The sequence below is a fragment of the Heterocephalus glaber genome, unplaced genomic scaffold (genome assembly GCF_053883595.1).
Source record: "Heterocephalus glaber isolate CG9 unplaced genomic scaffold, H.glaber_assembly_v1.0 deba00000331, whole genome shotgun sequence".
Lineage (NCBI taxonomy): Eukaryota > Metazoa > Chordata > Mammalia > Rodentia > Bathyergidae > Heterocephalus > Heterocephalus glaber.
The window spans coordinates 35,705,753-35,729,414 of record NW_028258142.1 but is presented as its reverse complement, the minus strand read 5'-3'; the positions used below and the strand labels follow the sequence as shown (position 1 = coordinate 35,729,414).

At 39.9% G+C, this 23,662-nt stretch overlaps 1 protein-coding gene across 3 annotated transcripts in view; it reads right to left on the bottom strand.

Moving 5' to 3' along the window:
* Positions 1 to 3,570: 3,570 nt before the first annotated feature.
* The window catches only part of Epg5 (ectopic P-granules 5 autophagy tethering factor), a 109,096-nt gene continuing 89,004 nt past the window's right edge, over positions 3,571 to 23,662 (bottom strand). For 2 of the 3 annotated variants that reach the window (XM_004855081.3, XM_013075929.3), the window contains 12 exons: positions 23,245 to 23,446; positions 22,658 to 22,730; positions 21,132 to 21,238; positions 19,549 to 19,724; positions 16,562 to 16,747; positions 15,816 to 16,025; positions 14,965 to 15,109; positions 12,437 to 12,679; positions 11,009 to 11,225; positions 9,512 to 9,727; positions 7,527 to 7,641; positions 3,571 to 5,545 (listed from right to left, as the gene is read on the bottom strand). In XM_004855081.3, coding sequence (XP_004855138.1) covers positions 5,363 to 5,545; positions 7,527 to 7,641; positions 9,512 to 9,727; positions 11,009 to 11,225; positions 12,437 to 12,679; positions 14,965 to 15,109; positions 15,816 to 16,025; positions 16,562 to 16,747; positions 19,549 to 19,724; positions 21,132 to 21,238; positions 22,658 to 22,730; positions 23,245 to 23,446 — 2,073 coding nt within the window. In that variant the 3' untranslated portion in view covers positions 3,571 to 5,362. The remainder of the gene's footprint in view (positions 5,546 to 7,526; positions 7,642 to 9,511; positions 9,728 to 11,008; positions 11,226 to 12,436; positions 12,680 to 14,964; positions 15,110 to 15,815; positions 16,026 to 16,561; positions 16,748 to 19,548; positions 19,725 to 21,131; positions 21,239 to 22,657; positions 22,731 to 23,244; positions 23,447 to 23,662) is intronic. The other variant, XM_013075928.3, reaches the window with a different exon arrangement.

Here is a 23,662-nt window from a genome sequence, read left to right as displayed (position 1 = left end):
AACAGTGTGCACCTTGTGCACATGGAGCCTCCCGCTTGGCCTCCAGATAAAGCAGCTGCTCCAAGGGGCAGGGGTGAGGACGCTAAGGGGCAGCACTCAACCTGGGCTGTCCCTGTGAGATATCTGGGTGGAACACAGCCGCCTGCCCACCCCCATCTGCCCTCTCGAAGCACTCAGATTCTACTGCTGGCAAGAAAGGCCAGAGACACAATCAACACCCTGAGCCATCACAGTTGCACCAACTTTCCTGAAGGCCAGGGAATCAAGGAAAGAAATGACCTAGACAACTTGGTGTTTTCAAAATCAGACTTCTCAACACGGTACGGGGCACAGGGTTGAAGCTCTCCACTTTCCTGACCTAGCACCCCAGGAACACAAGTCTGTTCACCAGCCACTCCCCAACCCTTAAACCTGTGGTTTTATCTGGAAAAAGAAGCCACACCCAGAGGGACAGAGGAGACACATCCTACAACCAGAAGGCCGCCCCGGGGACTCTAGAATTGATATTAATCCCAAATGGAATGTGCAGACTCTCCCAGTATTCCTTGTCCCATTTAAGGTGTCTTGTAGATGTTCATGAAAATTAATACTAAGAAACTCCCTGGCACACCAACACTGCAGGCAGATTTTGCAGAGCAGGCCGTGAACAGGGACACTGCCCTCTGCTGGCAGCTCTGCCCACCTACAGCACCCCTCCCCACTCCCACCCCGCTTTGTGCAGCTCTAAACTGGGCCCCTCGGCAGAGCCACATTGGGTAACGTGAGGGGCTCTCCTGATCTCTCCAATGGGCTCCTAACCCCCAATTATAAATTCTCTTTGAAATGAGCGGCCTTACCATTGTGGTAGATATTACAAAAGATTTTGCCCATCACAAACTTCCTAATTTAAAATTTTTCTTAGTGTGATTTATATATGAAAAGACCTGCCAACCAACTTGCCCAAAACAATGAGAAAGGCCCACCATGGGTAAATTAAATTAGAATGTGGTTTATTTTCAGAATTTTAACCAATTCTCATTTCTTCCTGTTTCTCACTATTATATAAAAATTCATTCTTTGTATAAGCATGTAAAATGTTGAGAAAGGAAAAAGTAAATATTGCACATTTAATGACCAAAATAAAACTGTGGAGTTTTTTTGTTTTGTTTTTGAGACAGGGTCTCACTATGGAGTTCAGGCTGGTCTTGAACATGTGGCAATCCTCCTGCCTCAGCCTCCTGACAGCTGTGATTATAGGCATGAGCCACCACACCTGGCTAACACTGTGGATTTTTAAAGGTCATGTTAGACAAGTGGGAAGGAAGAGTTGAATACACTAAAGTACTTATCTCCAACAGAGTGGTTTTTAAATCCCTAAAAGAATTCTCAGTGCTCAGTGAAAGATATTACATTGGTACACTTAAAAAGTAAGTTATAACTAACAAAATTTCTTAGCAAATTCATTATCCCAAAATAAGATCAGTAGCTTAATTTTTTTCAGGTTATTCTCATCAGAAATCAGGAACCCATCCAGAGTGAAGGAAATGTTCTAGACCACAGGATGCCTGAGCCTGCTCTAGAACACATCATCACTGTAGAGCAGAACAAAGTGAGGACCAGTGCCCCTCTCTTAAGTCGAGAGCTTTACCCAGCTCGATCTAGACACAAATGGAAGATCACAGAAGGGGAGTTTTTCTTGTAAAGCAACACACTAATTTCCCACTGTATTCTCCATTTTGCTTAATAAGACAAGAAAATTGAGCAGAAAAACAATCAGCTACTAAATCAAAATAAGCTGTAAAATTGGCCCACAATGAAGAGCAGACAGCAGTAAAAGATTTAGATGCAGAGGGAATGCCTACTCCTTATGCAAACATGCAAGGTGACCAGCAGGTGGTAGCCCCAGGTCTGGAGTTTGGACTTACTACAGTTTAACACTGCAACTGTCAGAGCTGATACTACCTGTGTTCAGAGACGTAAATAAACAGCACTGCTGGGCCCACACAAGTGTGACTAATGCCAGGACAGGAACCAGGATAAGGCAATCAAGACAACAAAGGCTTTTCGAAAAGACCACAAAGCACTCTTGGCATCTACAAATGATGACTCAAAATTTTTACCCTCTATGCTTCTTTGGTCCTAGGTCTGACGTTGCTACTCCTGGGCACAGTAACATAGAGGGATTTGGGCATTTTTCCCCATGGAAAAGTGAACATCAGGCGGAAAACAACTAATGAGTTTGGGGCATTTAGCCTGGAAAGGACTAAAGGTTGGGGGTCAGTGGGGTCAGAGATGTGACCAGAAGAGAAATGTCTATTGAGAGGGGAGCACAAGAACAGTCCCTATTTGGAATGTTTCCAGGAAGATCCACAACCAATAAGGGAACATTACAAGGAGACATCTTGGCTTGGTATAAGCAGGACTATGAGCGCAGGACATTGGCCAATGGAGGGGAGACTGAGGATTCCCACTGAGAGAAGGGTGAGCCTAGGAGTATTTACTGCCTTCTCTCACTTTCCATGTCTGTGATCCCAAAACATTTGCTTCCTGTTCCAGAAAAGGCAGTTTTGGGAAGAAAAAATTCAATGAAATGAAGTGTATCACCTTCATTCAAGTAGAAGAAGGGCACAGACAAGCTTAACTTGTAAGACACAGGCACGTTGGTTTTAGTGATTACTCATGAGGAACATGGAAAGTTAGGCTAGGGTGAGGTTGAGGGTTGTATTTTCTGCACTAGATTTCCTCCATATAAAAGAACAGAGAGACTTAGACATAACCTTGATAAAGTGGAGGCATTTAGTGGCTGAGCCAACACACTGATCATGAAACTGAGAAACCAGCCATGTGGGGAGCTGAGAGCAAGTGTGCAGGACTATGGGCCCCTGTTCCACCTGCTACTGTCACACTGTGCAGTAATGTGGCAGGACCTCTCTGCATTAACACCCTGTATTGTCCAGGGTGTTTCACTGTTCTAATCAAGAGTGGAGCAAGGAAATGGGGGGGATCCAAGCCACTTCTCTACCTCATGTTTCTACTGCAGGATGAGCTACGATGAATGGGGAAGAGGCACTTTTCACTGGGACCTGCCTTGTCTTTCTCCCAGAAAGTATTAGACACTGCTGGCCACAGTGTAGGAATTGAGCATGCAATGGTCTGCCTTCTACACCATTCAGCCCATAAGCAGGCCTTGGTCTTGCTTCATCCCAATATCCACATGCAGCACCAGTCACTGCCTCTGAAAGTGTGGCCCTGTGCTCTCCGGAGGTTTACAGTCTTTTTAAGCAAAGGCGCATTCCCAGGCGAGCAATGGGCAGGATGGCCTGCCTGCAGCCTTCCTCTCTGGAGGCTTCCATGCTCCCAACTAGCCTAGTGTCTGGAAAGCCCGTTCTTAGCCCAGGAACCTAGGACTAATAACCCTGCTAATCCTATGTTAGATGTGAAGCAGTAAAGAGTAAGCACTTTTATTGACCCTCTCTGAAAACAAAGTTATAATGTCGAAATAAATCAGATGACATCAGGCATAAAATCAACATCAACCTTAACAGGAACACTTCCCAAGTTCATGTGGTATTACTGTAATTCAGATCTGAATCCATCACAACCAAAGATTGATTTTATTTTTAATAATTTTTATATATCAAGTACCTTATAAATATTATAAACTTTCAAAAATTAAGATTAATCATAATTATCTTTAAAATGTGCATACTTCACTCAAACATTTCACATTCTAGGATATCAATAATTTCATCCTCCTCAAAGAAAACAGCACGTATTTCCTGTCCTAAAATACTGCTGCCAAATCAGCCAATTAAACTGTCCACAGCTTCTAAAATTTTCTGATGTATAGGAGGAGAAGATGATTGATTTGAAAAGGGAGAGAAACAAAAATAAGGGAAGATAAGATGTGTTCCTGTGAGATGACTCCCCGTGGCCTACAAAAGTCGGACACTGAACAGAGATGTTCTTTGTCAGAGCTCCAAGGCAGAACTGTTCTGTCCAATAAAGAAGAGATCCTACGAACTTCCAAATGTGAGGGGAAGTACTCTGAAAGGACATGTGGGAAGAGAGTAGCATCTTGTTAACTATGTTCCTATCTCTCTCTAAGAGATGTTGGTGACCCATTAGATATTTTTAGGTAAATATTCTTGGGCTAAAGACAAATCATAAACAAAGACACATTATCTAAGCTGAACAACAACAACAAAAAATCCATTTTGAGTTGACAGAATTACAAATATGTTGACAGAAGGCAAATTGCTAATTCCCAGGGGAAATAATATGAGCAAGAAGATATCAAAAGAACAATGCAAAGTTGTAGGCAAGTTGTGATAATGAATGGTTAAAAGAGACAGAAGGCACATGGCTATTCAAAATAGGTAAATTTTAGAAATTCTCCCAACCTGGCCCAGTTTCCAGGACAAGTATTTCAGCAGGTCCTCAAGCTTCATTTGAGTTTAAACGTGGAGGGAAGAAACAAGCAGGCAATAGAGAACTAAGTCCCCAGTTTCCTTCTTGACCACGGGGCATTCAAATTGCAAACCTGGTGTCTGTCATGGGTTGCGACTTCAACATCAACAGGGCCAAGGAAGCAATATAAACAGGGGAACCCAAGGGAATGGAGGGACCTGGTAGCTGGAAGGAGTCAGCCCAGTCTGCACTCCCCATCCCGTGGACTAAATAAAACACGTGTGCACAACATGGTCATCACAGAGCACCAGCCTCGTCACCCAGGTCCAACAGGGGCTCCTCCAGGGGCATACACGGCTAATGGAAGCAGGCATGTCACCATCTCTGCTGTCCACTATAATCAAGAGTAAGTGGCCATGCTTTGCACATGCCTCACTTTCACTAATTCAGCATCTTTATATCCCTTCTGAGAGAAATAACATACTTTTAAGATGGTGTATCTCCTCACATTTGAGAGATGCAGAAATTCTCAAAGTTGACTTTTTTACACTGGAAGAATATAAATGGGGTTCAAAACAAAGGGCTCTATATGACTCCCAAAGCAGTCATATCTGGCACAGGAGTCCTGACATTTAAATAAAATGGGAGAGAGAAGTGGAGACATATAAAGAACTCTATCTGGGGGCCTTGTGAGGTGACTGGGACATTCACCAACTGTTAGTGGTTCGGTACCCAAGTGGAACTATTTGTGATGAACATAATTAAAAAGCCCCCAGAAAGTTTTAAGAGATAAGAACTTACACACATGCATGCAAGCATACATACTCACACACCCAAGAACTAGCTAATGGCTCCCAGTCAACTACTTCTCGGTTGAACTGGGCTCTGCAGTGAAACTGAGCAATTACTTTTGCAAAGCAAAGTTAAATGTAAACATAAACAACAATGAGGTTTTTCAGGAGCCTTAGTGTTACTATCGTATGTTATCCAAATAATGCACTTCAGGATAGAGACCATTAACGAGAAGAGCCAGGAAGCTTTTCCCATCTTGGAGACAATGTCCGGGATGCTTTATAAACTGGGCAGCTTGCAATATCTGATCCTGGTATTCAATATACTGCTTACTCAGTGTTATGGACTCAAGAGCAGCCAGAGCCTAGAAGACAAGACAGACAACAGGTTACAGATGCACATCACCAAGTACCCCAGATAGAACGGACCTACCAGGATCACCTGGTTCCACCATGAGCCTCAGGGGAAGGAAGCCAACAAAACCAGAGTCAGGAGTTCAGAAGGCAGACGCTGATTAACCCAGACCAGAGGGAAGCCTGCAACTCAACCCTCTCTCCTTTGGCAGCCTCCTTCAGTGCTGTTATCTCCCTACCCTGTCTTGCCAAGAGCCACAAGCAGCAGCTAGGCTGGTCTTACTGCCCACCAGCCACACCTATTTTCCCCGAAACTGCCCTGTCCTCCCCACCAAACATTGGCACCTTCCCTTCTCAGGGCTCAATAGGAAACCACAGGCACAGGTGCATCTCACTAAGGTGAGACCTGTGTAGTCTAGCTGTTGGGGTGGTTCTTAGGTTAGAAAATAGTACCATATTAAACTGACTAACTGAATGAAATTCTAAAGAAAACAGCTAAGTGCTGCCACAGGTAAATGATACGGTCACTGAATCAGCCAACAAGCATAAAGTACAAGTCAGTGCCTTCCAATTCCACATAACAAATACTACAGAGCTAAGGGGAGAAAATGTTCTCACATCTCTCTTCAAAGAAATGAAGAAAGAAAAATGTTCTATGGTTCCATAATTTTAATTTTTCCTTACTTCATAGAAGAGAAGGAGAAGAGACTATACATGAAGAAAGCAAAAAATTAGAGGAGTGCTCGGGGTGGGGTTTTGTTCTCCCAACACACAAACTCATCCAACCTCAAGGTTCTGAAAGCATCTTCTCCCCAGTGGGGCATACCCACCCCAGGTCCCTTCCTGTCCCAGGGATGGGAACTGCAACACTAGAAAATATCTATTACATTTTGGAATTTACTTGGTTCAGAAAACCAGGAAGGAATATTTTTTTCTTTTGAGCCTGGTAAATGAAATGGAAGCTTAGAAATAAATTACCAGGAAGGCTGTGTAGAGTTCAATCTAAGAACAGGAATCAAAGGGGCCAAAACCAGGTGTAGTAGCACATGTCTGTAATACCAACAATCTGGGCAGCTAAGGCAGAAGGATCAAAAGTTCAAGTTCAGCCTAGGCAACTTAGCCACTTAGTGAGACCTATATCAAAATTTAAAAAGAGCTAGGGAAGTAGTTCAATGTAAAGGTCCTCAGTTCAATCCCTATACTGCCAAAATAACAGTGGCAGGGAGGAGGCGCAAGACACTCTCATGAATAATAATGTCTCTCTCCACCCCTTTCTTAAAATTTAGCCCCCCAAATGGTCCACTGTGATAGCTTGCATAAGATTAATGGTTTTGAGAGCTGGGGATTTAGATTAGTGGTTCAACTGCCTGCCTTGCAAGCACAAGGTCCCAAAACAAAAAAACCCAAAACCAAAACAAAACAAAATAAAACAAAACAAAAAAACATTAATCATTTGGTAAAATGATGGCTTTTTCCAAGTCTAGAAAATCCCAACGGAAGTATGCAAGGGACATGCATAGTGTCATTACTTTGAGTGTGATTGATGGAAGGTAGGCAAAGAGGGGGCCGGTGACCTGTGGCCACAGCTAAAGCAAGTTGCTGATGATGCTCCACATCTGGGGGCCACAGGAAAGTAGAACACTCCTCAAATATAGCCTGAAATGTATCTCACAGGCTTCCCCACCTGCCTCGTGAAGACTCACCCACCTGCCACAAGTTACAGGAATGGGATCACTGCCACGTCTCCAGCCACGTTTTTAGAATAAACTGTAAACTTCTCACAGCTGCCATTTTGTTGCTACTGGGTTATTCCAGCACTGGCCAACATTCACACTTACAAAACAGGTAACTATCTTCCAATAGAGAGGGCACACCAAAGGGAACACTATCATGCCGTCAAGTGTGCAGGCCAGAACTGCCACCTCCCCTCCTTCTGCGGAAGGTGTGCTACAAAACTGCTTAACCCTTAAGTGTTAAGCTGTTTTTACTGACCTGCTGAGCTTTTGGGCTAAGATGTAATTCAGGGCCAGGCTTCAAACGGATCTGGTCTTCTGTAAGAACCTGCACTGAAAGGAAGGCAGCCATGCTTCGAGCAACCACTCGGAACCTGGGATGTCAGGGAGAGGTCAGAAGAAGCAAGTGACTGTTCAAGTAAGCATTTAAAAATGAAGTCTTTTCTATGAAAAACAAAAGAAGATAACTGCACTTCCAGATCTACCATATAGTAAGCCTCTTCAGGAAAATCAAGTATGATCCAAGAAACAGCTTTAATCTTCCCTTCCATTATTACCACCCCCAAAATGTGTGCATACTTCAGATTCAAGAAAGAAAGTGTTGGCAAAGATGTGGAATGACTGAAATCCTTATATATGGCTGTTGGGAATGTAAACGGTGCAGGTGCTGTGAAAAACAGTTTGGTACTTCCTTAATAAGTAAAACAGAGTTGTAACATGACCCTGTGATTCCATTCCTTTGTACATATCCACAAGAATTGAAAACAGTTGTGCCAACAATGGTTTGTACATTAATGTTTCTGGCAGCATTATCAAGATAGCTGAGTGAACAATCCAAATGTCCATCAGTTGATGGATGGAAAAACAAAATGTGACAGATGAACATGACAATATTATTCAGCCATTTTTAAAAGGAATAAAGATGAACCTTGAAAACTTTATACTAAGTGAAAGAAGCCGAACCAGAAGCCACATACTATATAACTCTATTTTATGAAATGTCCAAGTAGAATTTAATACATAAAATCATAAAGTCAACTAGTGTTTGCTAGAAACTAAGGAGAGAAAGGGAATGGAGGTGATTGTTTAATGGGTACAGGGCTTCCTTCTGGGGTGATAAAATGTTCTGGAAACTGACAGTGATGGCTACAGTACTATGACTGTATTGTAACTGAACTGTACATATTAAAATGGTTATCGTAGTAAATTTTAAATGATGTATATTTTTCCACAACTTTTTAAAAAGAATAAAAGGACTTGGGCCGGGGATTTAGCTCAGTGGTTTCACCACCTGCTGCGCAAGCACAAGGACCCAAGTTCGATCCTGGGTACCAAAAAAAAAGGAATAAAAGGACTTGATTCAAGCAAAACATATACAAGCCCAATTTAAGTAGAAAAATAAGAATTTTGCCAAATTTCACCATAAATAAAGAAGCATGAGGTTAACTGGTGTAGAATAAGTGGCTCCCAATATGATAAGCTATCCCACAAGAAGACTGAGGTCCAGAATTGTATGAGAATTCCTTTCAACACTTGACAGGCTTGAAAATAAAATCATGACACAAGCTGGGGATGTGGCTCAGTGGTTGAATGTGTACTTAACATGCATGAGGCCCGGGGTTCAATAAGAAAGAGAGGGAAAAAAGAAAAGAGAGCTAGATAACAGGGAAGGGAGGGAGGAAGAAAAGAAAAAAGGAAAGAAAAACATGATATAAATAAGTATTACAAGATAGGATAGAAAGATAATGGCAAATTCTTTCACACATTGAGATTTTTAGCAACAAGACCTAGACTTCTTTCTCTTTACTTATTAACAGACCTCAACACATCTTAATGACTTAGGGGTTCACTAGAATCCCTCACAAGTTCTAGAGGATTAAGTGCCCACAATGAAGCAGATGACTGACTAGGATTTTGTTTTTTGTACCAGGGATCAAACTCAGGACTTTGCACTTGCGAGGCAGGTGGCAGCACCACTGAGCTAAATCCCCGGCTCTGCCTAAGGTATTTTAACCTACCTGTACACCATCACTTTTTGGCTCAAAACCAAAAAGAAATCAGTACTGCAGTTAAGCTACAAAGTCAAAATATAGGAGAAACTACTAAAATATACTATTTAAACTTAAAAATAAAGTCATTATGCAAGAAAAAAATGCTATTTTGGCACACAAAGATGTAATCAGACTTCAATGTTTCCCGTGTCACATCAGAAGCCTACTGTGAACAGCAATAGGTGTTCCTTACCTGTTGGACAAGGGTGACTTCCGGCCCAACCCGATTGCCCCCAGAATCCCCGAACTGAGCCTTTCCTCAGCCACAAGGCTCTGCCTATTCTGAAGCATGAGCAGAATCCGGACAACAGATTCTGTCAGGACCAAGTCGTTTTGCTCCATCTGAATCAGGGACAGCTGTAGGACTTGATGCCACCACAGAAACAGCTTTGCCTCTTCCTGTGAGGAGCTGTGGGAGATACCAGAAGAAATAAAATCAGAAGTGGATTTTTTCCATTCACATTTAACTGAAAGTCTGCCTTTGAGTTTGATGTAAAGGGAATTGTTAGGACTTTAAAAGCCTAAGCTGTTTATTTTTCAGTTTCCCATATAAGAGAAACAATGTGATATTTAAGCTTGTGTGTTTGATTTATCTCACTTAACATTATGGTCTCAAGGTGCATCCATTTTCCTACAAATGACTCAAGTTTATCTTTCTCTATGGCAGAGTAGTACTCTATGGTGTGTAAATACCACATTTTCTTTATCCATTCATCTGTTGACGGACATAATGGGCTGCTTCCAAGATTTAGCTATTATGAATTGTGCTGCTATGAACATGGATGTGCATGTATCACTGTAATATGATGTCTTTAACTCTTCGGGGAAGATATCTAGAAGGGGAAGAGCGGGTCAAATGGAATTTCTAGTTTACTTTGAGGAATTCCAGATAAATCATTCTCAAAGGGGAAGATGATCAACAGATGGAGGGAGGGAGGAGGAAGGAGGGAGGGAGGAAGGGATAAGAAATGAAATACAGAAATCGGGATGTGTTATGTATATGTATCAACTCCACACAAGGAATATAAACATTATATACTGCAAACATGTACCAAAAAAAAGGAAGGGGCTCAAGGGAAGGAAGAGGGAGGGAAGGGAAAATGGATGAAAAAAGGAATTAAGATTTATTATGTACATGTACCAACTTCCCACAAAGAATGTAAACATTATATACTATACCCATGTACAGTACTAATAAAAAAAAAAGCCTTGGGTGATGATGTTAATAAAATGTTAATGTTATTAAAATAACAGAATTGTCACAGCTACCATTTATCAAACACTTACTCCATGCCAGAAATACTGTGTCTTGGCTTTATGTTCAAAAATTTCACTTTATCCTCATAACCCTAGGCTAAGGATTATTCTCTCTACTTAACACAGAAAAACTGAAGCTTGGTGATTAAAAAATGCTTGTTTTAGAATGGTGATGGTGAACCTTTTAGAGCTTTCAATGATATAAACAGACCACTGCAGCACACATACCATAGGTTTGCCACTATTTTAGGACATAAAAAATCTGCTCAGAAAATTAGCCGATCAATGTAAGAATCTGTCCCAAATAAGTATCACTATATCTCATAACCTTGTTAGTTTTTTACATGTCACTTGGTTCTGTGCCCTTAAATATACACTAAATTCCAAGTTAATCAAACACAAGTTTGATACAGCAGCCAGCAGGCCAATGTACCTTGGATACACTTGTTCCAACCACTTGCTGAGGAGCAGCAGCACTTTCATTTCATTCCGTAAAGTCTGTTCACTGTTCAAACGCTGAAGCAGGTAGACATACAGAGTCAAGTAACTGCCAAGCGCGAGGCACTCCTGTAGGAACTCTTCAGTAGTGAGCTCAGGAACTTGAAGAGACACGAGGATGGGCCCCCATCCTAAATTTTGATTGAGGGAGCCTAAGAACAAGACAGGAATCATAATATACGCAAAAGTCTAATTATTTAACAACTCTAATAAATATTTCTTTTCATGTTAGGACAATAATTCTCGCAGTGATCCTACAGACCACAAAAGTCAAATGTACCCTGGAACTTCAACTGAAAAGCCCTCATGCTCAATGCCACTAGAGGGGATTAGGAAGTCAGAACTTGGGGCTGCATATTTATAAATCACCTTTCTCATCATGTTATGATCATTAACATCTTCTGCAGTGGTCATCTAATAGTTTTAACTTTAAAACTATTTTTAAGTATGTATAAATGCACTTCTCCAAGGAAAACTGTTATCACTTGATGCATCATACATATTTTACGTACCAAAGCTTAGCTCTTATTTTGATAGAAACTTTGATTTTTAGTAACAAAAATTTAAGAGTATTATTCCAACGGTTCTTAACTTTTGGGGAGAATAAAGGTTGGGTACATAGAGACATGCACAACATGGGTGGACACAGATGGTTCGTGGACTGTCAGGATAAGACACATGGGAGGTTTTAGGCACCTTTACTGGATTCTTGCCCTGATATCCTTTTTTCTCTCTCACTATCTGTAGTATGTGTATCTGGATACCACAGTTGAGAAGGGCTGTTCTAAGCAACTTTTACTAATCAGACTAAGTTGTCTCAAGAGTCTGAGAGTTTAGAGGCAGAGGTAAGAAAGATAAAAGGAACGGTGGGGCACAGGGGAGAGTGACCCCTTCATATAGTTTAAAGAACATGACAAGAAACAAATAAAAAGATTCTATGAAAATTCATTTACCAAAAGTGACCCAAAAGGGGGAAATTTAACACAGTAAATCATTAGTATAGAGATTCTGGTGTACAACATTTATTTTGAGGACTATGATTCTGCCTAGCAGAATAGAACCGGTCTGATATGCTAAAACCAATACAAAATAAATTAAGCTCTTCTCCCTTGAAATGTGTGATTATACCAACAGACATGGGCCAGAGGTCTTCATGCTAAGAACAGATCTTTCTTTATGGGTCTTCATGCTAACTACAGATCTTTTTTTATGGGGAAAGAAAAAAATATTTATACATATACATATACATATATATGTCTCCATCTTTCCCTGGGAAGTCTGGAAGGATACCTCCTGATGAAAAGACTTTAACCTTTCCTGGGAAAGACCAACACAATGAGAAGAGAAGATGATATCCTCTTACTTTCCTTGAAGTAGGCAGTGATGCAGGCTTCTGTAATCTCTGCCATGTGGTGAACAGAAGCCAGGCTCTGGCAGGCTGCTGTTAAAAGAGGCAGCACCACCAACCCATGGACTTTTTGGCCAATCCAGGTCCGAATACTGCTCCGCAGGAACTCAGCCGTTGGGATGGTTGCATTGTTCATCATCATTAGCACTTCCATAAAGAGGCTGCTGAGGGCCATGTGGCAGGCTTGGCTGTCCATGTCTGAAAGGGAATACACACACACACACACACACACACACACACACACTCAAGCAGCTGCAATGTGATCGGGGACAACAGGAATGATCATAAGGAAAACTGGTGCTTCAATTGTAATTGCTCTCTGGGGACCAAAAGAAAGACTCCGGATGGTGTTTGGCTTTTATGGCTACATACGGCACATAAGTATTTTGTAAGAGCAAACTACTAAGAGTTCTATGGGTATAGCAACGTGACAGAAGAATACCTTAAAAAATGCACATATATCAAGCTGATGTGAAAGAGTAAATTTATCAGAGCATGACTAATTACCTTTATTTTCCAAGTTTTGCATGAGCAAAACTTGACAGATCTCAAGATTGGCATTTTGGAGATCTCAACAGTCAGTTTGATAAACTAGTTAGCAACAGTAACCCATGCCCTACCACAGCCACTGCCAAGGCTATCATCACTGCAGGGTGATTTACACAGAATCAAGGTTATTACTTAAAACTAAACATAAAAATAAGGAAAATCTTTTTAAGGTTCCTAACAGTAGCTCTTCTTGTCATTTTTTTTTTTTTTTTAAAGAGACAGGGGTCTATGTTGCCCAGTCTGGACCAAAACTCTTGGGCCTACAGGCACATGCCACCACACATGGCTATTTGTTTTTTTAAATAAAAAGAGCAATCATTTCATAAGGGAATTGCACAGGAGGATGTCACTGAGACAGACTCCTTCACACCACAACAGAAAATACATGTTACTGCGAGGTTTAATAGGCATAATTTTTGCCAACTATTTGTAGCTCTCCTTGAGTTAGGTACTTATTTTTTTAATAGAATAGAACTGAGGATTCAGTACTTGTCAACAGGAAGAGTAAGAATTTGGGAGATCTCACTCATCATATACATCAAAACAAACTCATTATTTACTCAGTGTTAAATAGACTCTAATTTAATGTTACTGTAGGATCTATTATCAGATAAGGACTTAAAAAAAGAACCTTAAGGAGACAGAAAATAACAGTATGTGTAATTTATTTTTTTCATCTATTTCTATGAGTATTCATATTATTCTTCGTAATAAAGGCCTTATCTCAATTTCAACTGAGTAACAATTTAAATTTTAATTTACCTTTTAAGTATGACACATAGGGAGAAATCATGGCAACAAGCCTCAAAACAGACCCCAGCCTGTTTATCCTTAACAGGGCCAACAAATGTTTCCCTGAAACTATCTGATCCTCTTACTCTTTTGACTAGTCTTTCTAGAACACCCTTGCTCACTTTCCCTGGCCAGCTATTATTCAACCTACGTGGCCCAATGATACATAACCACCTCCATCACTTTCTCTGGCACTGCCTATGATCCTTCCTTTCCTCCCTCCTTCACTCTCTCTCTCCTCACTTCCCCCACTCTCTCCCTCTTTTTTCTCCTTTCTTTCTTCCTTTTTCTTTCACAATCTATATAGTATGAATTCTTGCTTCAAAACCACATGAGCTTGTATTTATCAATTTTCAAAATAAATCCCTGCCACACAGACAGCTGGTCCAACATCAAGGTGAGAAGAGGTAACTGTCTGTGCTCTTCTTACAGGGGCATGCTGATTTTTGGCTCATTGTTACAGTAAAGATGTGAGAGCTCTGTGGCTTATGCATGGAGTCTCCTTTTAGGCTCCCACCTGGGACAGGCCCTGGGCCTCATCAGCTCCCCATAGTGTCCTCAGAAGGTATAGATGAAGCCAACCTCAGTACTTCATCTACCTTTATAGGCTTATCCTTTCACTTTGTTTCTGGTCTCTGACACATCCTTTTGCCATTCCATTTGTAAGTTTATTTTTTGGTTTCTTAAAAACTTTTTATCCAGTCTTCTTGGTTGTTTTTCCCAGGAAAGGCAGTCTGGATATCTAGTCTACCAAGCTCCTAGCAGCAGATGTGCTCTCTCTATAAACTATCCTGACAAGTCAACAGCTAATTCTGAAAGACTCTCCTAGTTAAGACCAAATGCTAAGAAGGCTGCTTTCTCAAAGGTCTCCTACTAACCCCTCATCATCAAATCCAGGCACCCTGCTCAAACCTCAGTCCAGGTCACCTCATGCCAGCATCTTCCAGGGTCAACCCCTCCTCAAGTTCTTAACACTCATGCTTTCCCCCAGCATCTGAGTGTCCCGGGTCCAAAGAGCTATGACTACCACTGCTTCTCTGGACACAGGAATGACAGGGTCTTGCCCATCTTCCCCATCCACAATGCCTCATACATGGCAGAAATTCACTGCATGAATACATGACTTCCCACTGGTCACTTACCAGGTGGATTAAAGACAATGATATCATCTAAGAGCTTAGATATTTCTTGCTCTAGGACTGCAAAGGTGATTTTTCCATTTTGTTCCAGGTCACTGAGAAACTGAACCATCTGATGAGTGAAAGCTTGGCATTTTGGAACTATATCCTGACAAAAAGAAAAAGGATCATTCAAGTTAATCCAAGCAAGACTGTCAACTGAGTGTATCCTGGGAACATGGCACTGCACTGACGCTTGGGTAAGGATGAGTGGGGAAAGAACAAGAAGCCACTCAAAGGCCTCATCCAGGTGGGCCAGGGGACCTGTGTTGGGGGGATATGAAAGCCCCTGTTCTCCCAGGTTATGCAGAACACTCCTCCCACCCCTTACTACATTAATAATGACACTAAGTAAACAATGATTGTTTGCCAGGAACTTTTCACAAAACTTATGTGCTCAACCCTCACAACATACTCTGAAGCAAGGTATTTTCAATTCAGAAGAGAAAACTAGGACCTCCTCAAGGTCAGAATGGCAGTTAGTTGAAATCTGAGTCTGTCAGACCTAAAGCACATATCATCACTGTCCCTGCCACTCTGCTGTGACATTCAGATAATGAAACTAGTTAGCCTACTGCCTTGCCTCAATCTACTCTGATCTTATCAACGTGTGATACTTCTAGGAAGTAAAGTCTTACCAAAAGAAGGGAATCAAACAAAAGGGTCCAAGAGGCCAATATAAACTCACAATGACACATAGCCCCTAGCTTTCTCTGCTGGGCAGTCAGCAGGTTCAAGACTATCCTCAGTAGCACTTATGGGGCTTCCAGTCCCAAAGAACATCCCCTGCCTTTTTAACCACCCTCTCAACTTACAAGATGTTTCTGGCCCTCAGTATGAATGGAAAGGCCTGCAGCCACTTTCAGGAGCTTCACAATCAATTCAGCAGCAGGTTCTTTTGCGAGGATGATGGATGGAGGGTAATGGCTGCTGAAATAACCTAATACACTCTGGTATGACACAATATCCACAAGGTGCCACGAAAGTGAGCTAGTTTGTCCAAGGAGACTAAGTAAAGGTGAATCCTAGAAATGAAACACAGACTGTTAGACCATTTTAGTTCCAGAGCCCCTACTTTCCCCAGAAATATGTGTCTCTAGTCTGTGAAAGAACCACTAAGCTGGCCTATGATAAGGACAGAACAGTGATGATGTCAAGTAAGTTAACTTAACTTATTAGCATTAGGGGAACCAATAACTAAAATCGAAGTAAAAACACATTAGTATTAAGATCTGAAAGCACATTCGGAACCCAATTTTCAAGGGAATTCTGCTCTGGTGGTATATTCAACAATGACCTCAAGAACACAGTACATTAAAGTAGGAATTACTGAGATGTAAAATAAAGTTGATTAATATATTCTAACTCTGTGGGGTTCTCTTCACAAGTTAGACCCAGAAATGGGCTATCCAAGAGAAATCAGGGCCTAGCTAAAGGCACATCTCATGTTCCAAGCATCTATTCATACTGACAGAAGTGCTGGGGAAACAAATGAAAACCACAACCTAGGAGAAAGTGAGGAGCTAAGACGCCAAGTCTGAGAACAAGCTCCCAAACTTACTGTTTGGTCTACCAGCTGAACTTCCTTTGCCAGTAGAATCATCATGAACAGAAGGCAGACAATCATGCTCTGAGTTTCAGGCTGGGGACTGGGACTCCAGGCATCAGACAGCACACTAACCCAATTGACTTCACAGAGTACAGACCCAAAAAACAAGAAACAGCTCTTGGGGCTTCCTCGTTCCACCTAAACGGAAATTTGTGGAAGTCAGTGTTTTGTTTTTTGCCGTTTAATAGATCTTGAAAATGTGTGTAAATCAATGTCTTATAAATTATATTTTATAAAAAAAATTTTCTCAGATTATAAATATCCTCATAATCCTTCCAGAGATTTAAACATTTGTTGTAACTTTCCTTCCTTGCTCAGTGTATGTGTACATTTTTGAGCTAGCCCATTTGGATTTTGTTACCTGCTCCAATAATTCGAAATAAGAGAGGAAAACCCTTCCCCAATCCCAACCCAGGTGGAGATTCCCTGCCACAGTGAATCACTGAGCTGCAGGAGTGCCAGAGTCCTAAGGTATGCTGGCAAAGGACAAAAGTGGAGCTTTATTTTGATGTCCATGAGACCTCACTTGGAGAACTGTACATTAGTATAATATTTAAACCACTTTTTTAATGTAATGTTATAAAAATGTTTCCATGTCATTCTATTATTAATGACTGCATCAGTGCTTAAACTCTGTTAAGAGATTTTTGGGGGGGTGTATACTATAAAACATATAATCAATCTTCAAGTTATATTTTATAAGCTTATTTCAGTATTTCTAATTTCTTTAAAATAAAACATGGCTAAGTCATAAATTTTTCCTTTAAAAATGGAGATTAATGGACTGGGGATATAGCTCAGAGGGGCTGCGCCTGCCTGGCAAGCACAAGGTCCTGAGTTCGATCCCTGGTACCAAAAAAAAAAGATGAAAATTTTGTACTATGCTTACAAAATTACAATGGAATTTGGTGACAATTCACGTCTTCCTCTTACTATATTATATTGCTACTAATTCTCTTCCCTCGTAGAAAATGATTTTTCATCCTCCTTTAAAATCTGTTCTCTATTCTCACCCTCAGCTTTGTCAAAAAATTATATATACGTACATATATATGTACGTATGTATACGTATATACATACATACATATATGTACGTATGTATACGTATATATACGTACATATATATACACACACCTTAGTTCATGAACTTAATTCTTTCCACAATTTTTTTTGAGAAAGGGTCTCGGTATGTAGTTCAGACTGGCCTTGAACTCATTGTGTAGCCCAGGCTGGTCTCAAACTTGTGGCAATCCTCCTGCTTCAGCCTCCCAACTGCTGGAATTACAGGCATGTACCATGACGCCTGGCTCCACAATTCTTGTTGCAAACCAAATTGGATGAGAACCGAATCAAATTTCCCCATAAGGTCAACATTGAACTTGACCACTGAATTTGACTCAGTTCTCATCCAATCTGGATTGTGACCAGAATTGTGGAAAGAATAAAGTTCATGAACCAAAGTACCATTGTATGTATATTATACCAACAAGGCACAAAAAATTTAAAAGATTCCAAGCTTTGGGCAGGTCAGAGGCATCCATCATTAGTATAAAATCTGTAGAGACAGGGTCTATAGCATCACTTGCCAGACCAATTCACTATTAATCAGTCTTAATCACTATTTAATCAGTCTTAGAGTGAAGGTCACCTTCTTACTTAGTAGAAACCCAAATCTTACAGCTCTTTAAGCCAGGTTTCATTTTTATAATGGTAATTAAATATCTACTTAGTGCCTGCCTCATCTAGTAAGCCAAGCTATAAAAACACTATGAAATTTTATATTTCTCTAAAACAAGTGCTCTCAGCTTCCCTTGAGCTTGGCTACAGAGGAGTGGTTATAAGAGCAGCACTGGGTGAGGTTTCCCTAAAGCACTTAAAAAGCTTTAGTACGTTTTATTAATCATCATAAATAACTGTAGATCTGTATCAATTAAAACATTTAAGGTGTCTCAATAATAAATATGACATTAAGACTGAACACAAATCAACTGATGACTAATCAACAAATGAAGTGAAACTATTGTACAACTCTAAGCAACAATTACTGAGAATTTTTAAAATAGAAACTAAGAACGACAAAACCAGCTCCAAATGCCTGACTGCAATGTCTTTTTTTGTAAGGATCGCTTCTACTGAAGACTCACACGTATACTTATTGGCACTTTTTTCAGATCATTTTAGTGCCTTCTATAATCACAATGCATTATTTGTTACAATGTATTTTATTGCCTATAATCTAATTTTTCACTCATATAACTGCTAAAAGAAACTAATGGCTTGGGTACCAATTCACATTTTTGCTTTAGTAGAACATTTAACAAGTAGCTCAAATGACACTAGACTAAGCGAGACAATGTACTCACACAATGACCTATGTACCCACACAACATTATTACTAAAGTCTAGGCAATGACTGACCTTTTAAAGACAAAATCTTAGACCATAATGCTAAGTGAAATAAATGAGACACAGAAGTTAAGAAGTGCATAGTTTCTCTTATATGAGAAACCCAAAATATAAGTAATTTAAAGAGCAAAATAAAGGACAGATGATAGGAAACGGGAGGGGATTGGAAGGTGGGCAAGGGAAAGCCAAGTGAAAATGATTAAGATGTGATATGTATATGTAACAATTCCCCAAGATGAATGTAATTACTATGTATTACAAAGATATACTAATAAAAAAGAACAAAAATATAAAGTAAAGACAAAATCTTTCTCTGGGTTTTGAAATTGGTAAGGTGTTTCCCAATCATCCATTAACAAACACAATGAAGTTATTTCCACGGCCTGCTGCAATCCCCAAGTACCACTGAGGTGGCATGGAATGTGCACACAGCCCAATTTGGCACAGGTTGTCCCCATGCAGAACAACCAGGGTGAACAGACTGCTCCCTAGAAGCAGGTCTCTAGGCTGTGACAAGAGGGTGAAGGGCTCACTTTGAAGAAGGCTTCCATGAGCAGATGGTCAGGATGCAGATCTTTCCACTGGAGCTTCCGGTAGGCACTATGAAAAGCATACAGAATGAACTCTGGCATTTTGGGTGCTGTACATGCCTCACAGTAATGCATCAGGTGCAGCCGAAGGGCTCCTTCATTGCCTGGCGACAGCAAGTCTGGAATTTTAAAAGAAAATGAGTATGTATATGAAAGCCATTGGTTCGTATATTTGTTATGGATGGATGGATAGATTTTTTTCGAGACAGGGTCTCATTATGTTCCCCAGGCTGGCCCTGAATGTGTAGTGATTCTCCTGCCTCAGCCTCTTGAGTGCTGGGATAACAGGTGTGTGCCACCACACCCAGAAAGATTTGTTTTTTTAAAATGAAGCTATTGGGCCAGGGATTAGCTCAGTGGTTCTGCCACCTGCCTCACAAGCGCAAGGTCCTGAGTTCGATGAAAGAAAGAAAGGATAGAAAGAAAGAAAGAAAGAGAGAGAGAGAGAGAGAGAGAGAAATTTGAACTAAAAGTTTAAAATCTAAAGTTCTCAACATTTACTCAATTTCCAGGATTTTCATGTGCAGGGAAGGGGGAACAGTGGCAGATTGATAAAGTTAAATACTTTACTTGGGCAACTTTGATGAGCAGAAGGTACGGAACAGTTGATAAGTAGCAGTAATCAGCTTTCCTTAAAAACTTCTAAATATATGGCTTTTTAACTCAAATACATTTCTATACACCACTGCCTGAAGCATGTACTGTCTCATGCATTTAGCGCTTCATTCATTTAGCACCTTGGAGCAACCCAGTATTCCTCAAGAGTAAATGATCTAGACATTTCTCTCTTTTTTTTGGTTCTGGGGATCGAACTCAGATCCTTGTGCTTATGGGGCAGGCAGCAGCACCACTGAGCTAAATCCCCGGCCCTAGACATTTCTCAAAAAATGACAAGGCAAAAAAACTACAGGCATGGTGGTACATGCCTATAATCCTGGCTATTCAGGAAAATGAGGCAGGAAGATTAAAAGCTCGAGGCCAGCCTGGGAAACTTGGTGAAACCCTAACTTAAAGTAAAACGCAAAAAGGGCTGGCAATGGAGCTCAGTGGCAGAGTGTCTCTGAGTTCTATCCCCAGTACCCAAGAGGAAAAAATATAAATATATATACACAAGTGGTCAGTAAGTACTTCAAAGAGTACTCAGCATCACTGATCATTACACAAGATAAGTGCTGGAGAGGATTCAGAGAAAAGGGAACTCTTACACATTGTTGGTGACAATATAAATTGGGACAGCCACTATAAAAAGCAACAGGGAAGTTCCTCAGAAAATTAGGGGTGGGCAATATCTGAAGAGCGAAGAGGTATAATTCTTCCATACCTGATAAATGTAGAGTAACTTCACAAAAAAGATAAGAGGTTACAAACTCAGTGAATAATTGTATTAGCAACCTTTCTTCAATCACAGGTAACTGTCTACCAACTAAAATAAAATTAAATAAAATAGGAAAACAAAGATACACTCATGACTGAAAGATTTAAGAAAAAAATGAATATTAACCAGAGTCATAACTGCATTTCTCTACCTTTAAAATTCTCGTGCAGTGAGTTGACACAGTCGGTGAACAACTGCACAATGCTGGAGGCCACCACAGCATCACTCTCCAGCCAGGGGTAATGCCACTGCTGACTGCTTTAAAGAAAAAAACATGCTTAGAAATTGAAGTTCCCATGATTAACTCACTTTAGTTACCAGAGTCTAGGGCAGGCCTAGGTTCCAGAAAGCACTGTATTATGTAGCCCTAATACACATTTAGACCACTTCAAAGGCTTTAAATTCCTGGAGGCAAACTGTATCATGTAACATCAAGCATATAATTTTATTTCCTCTCTTTCCTACCCTTTGTTCCAGTGCAATTAAGTTTCAAAGACTACTACTTAAATAACCTGAAATTAACATCTTTGTACATCCAGTTTATACCCTTGAACACCTTGGTTACATTTCAAATGACTTACAAAAACACCTTACAGTATCTTCAACAATTTTCTCTACCCAAAGCCCAAAATAAATAAATAATTAAATAAATCCTATGTAACAAGATGGGAAAAAACTTAACAGACAAGAAATGATCAAAGAAATTCTTTACATGAAAATTTAATTTTTGAATCTGGTCTACTAAATCCAATATCAAAATAAGTTCCATTAATTTTCCTTGTAAATAAATAAGCACCCTGTGCTGTGATCAATCTGCAGTCACTACAAAATGCTGAAATTTGTACCTTGTTCAAGGAAAGCCCTCTACTAAATGCAAAGATCCAGAACCTTTCATATTTTCCCTAACATGCTCTTGAAGCAGCATGGGTTTACGCAAAGTCTTGAAAGAGTAGTCAAAGACCTAAGCTTTGGTCTCAGCTTTGGCACTGAACAATCCGCTGAGAGACGAGTAACATATTCACGTTCTTTGAGCCTTAAAATTACTATTTCTGGAAACACCTTATAAAATCTGATTTCTACCACTCTTGTAATTTTTATAAAATTCTTGATAGGTTCACCAGTTTTTCTTTGTATAATTTCAGAGAAAAAACACTCATTAGGCAACTCAGTGTATTTAGACAGCTCTATAGCCCTAAGTATTTTAAGTACTCATGAAATAATGTTTTCATTTAATTACACAGTTTCATGTTTAAAAGGTTATTTTCCACCCAACAATTTGATAGTTACTTAGTTCCTCAAAATAATTGAGCTAGAGGGGAAAATTAAGTGAGACTCCTAATTTGTAGTGTTACATTATCAAAACCTCACAAAGACCTCAGGAGAACAGCACCTGTTTTTCTGAAATCAAGTAACAAAAGCATTCAACTTCTTTATTATGGAAAACTGGAAATGAATGTTCCATTTTGTTCTAAAATTAATATCAAGATACCACTATGCACCCAGCTTAATAATTTCATAAATAGAAAATGTCTTCAGTTTTGTAAACAAGCACTTTCTAAATGTAGATATGACCTGTCACCAAAAATTGTATCTGTGAACTCACTACCTTTACCAAAAATCATTAGAACTTTAAGTAAATCAATGTCAAAGAAATTCAAATATCTGAAAAACAATTACCTTTCATTGTCCTCTAAAACCAGGATCCACGGCTTAAAGAGCTGGATGATTACCGAATGTAAGGATCTCAGCACTGAAACAGCAAAATTTTTAGAGACAAGAAACAAGTTCATCTTTTGTCAGTACCATTGATAATATAAAAAATCTACTTCTTATATACTCATAAACCTATGTTAATAAACAAACAACATACCTATGATAAGTATGTTTGTATTTTCATTTGCTGTAATAAATCTGAGTTAAAGTATTTTTATTTATCACTACACAATGTCATAGGTAATTTTATAACATTATTTCTAAGATAAATGCTTAATATTCAGAACCTTTTACTTAGCTAGGTACATAAAAGTAGGAAGATTCTTTGAACCACACCGTACAAAGGAAGGGCAGAGATGAGCTGTAGCAAGCATCCTGTATTCACTAAGTAATGAATAAAGCCACAACACATATGTGAACTTGCATCCGTACTATATATTTTCTATTTCCTTTCCTTGACACTTGATATAAATCTTGTCATATGTCTATTCAAATCTCTCCTAATGGGAAAGCAAAACACCCTGTTCCATGTTACAACAGAAATGTGCTACCTGCTTTGTGACTGGCAGATGGGTCTTGGGCCAAGGAGGCCATTTCTGAGTCAATCAGCCTCTTGACAAGGTAGCCCAAGAGTGTCTTCACATGAGCCATGTAAGGATTCCATTTTGAAAATAAACCAAAGCTTTTAAAGTCCAACTTGGATAACCGAAGCTTATAGAAAAAGTCTGAAAGCCACTGTATGGTCTCCATTACCTGGAAGAGATAACCAATCCAAAAATGCTTACTGGCTCTCTACTTTTAGCACAGTATGAAAGACTGTGATAAGAATATGGCAGGCCTTTGACTTTTTTAAATTAATAAATATTAATTGTCAAAATTAATAAGTTTCATGTGACATTCCCATATATGTATACACTGTGCCTTAATCATGCACCCTCCCCTCTACACTCTTTCTCCCCTTCTCCTTTA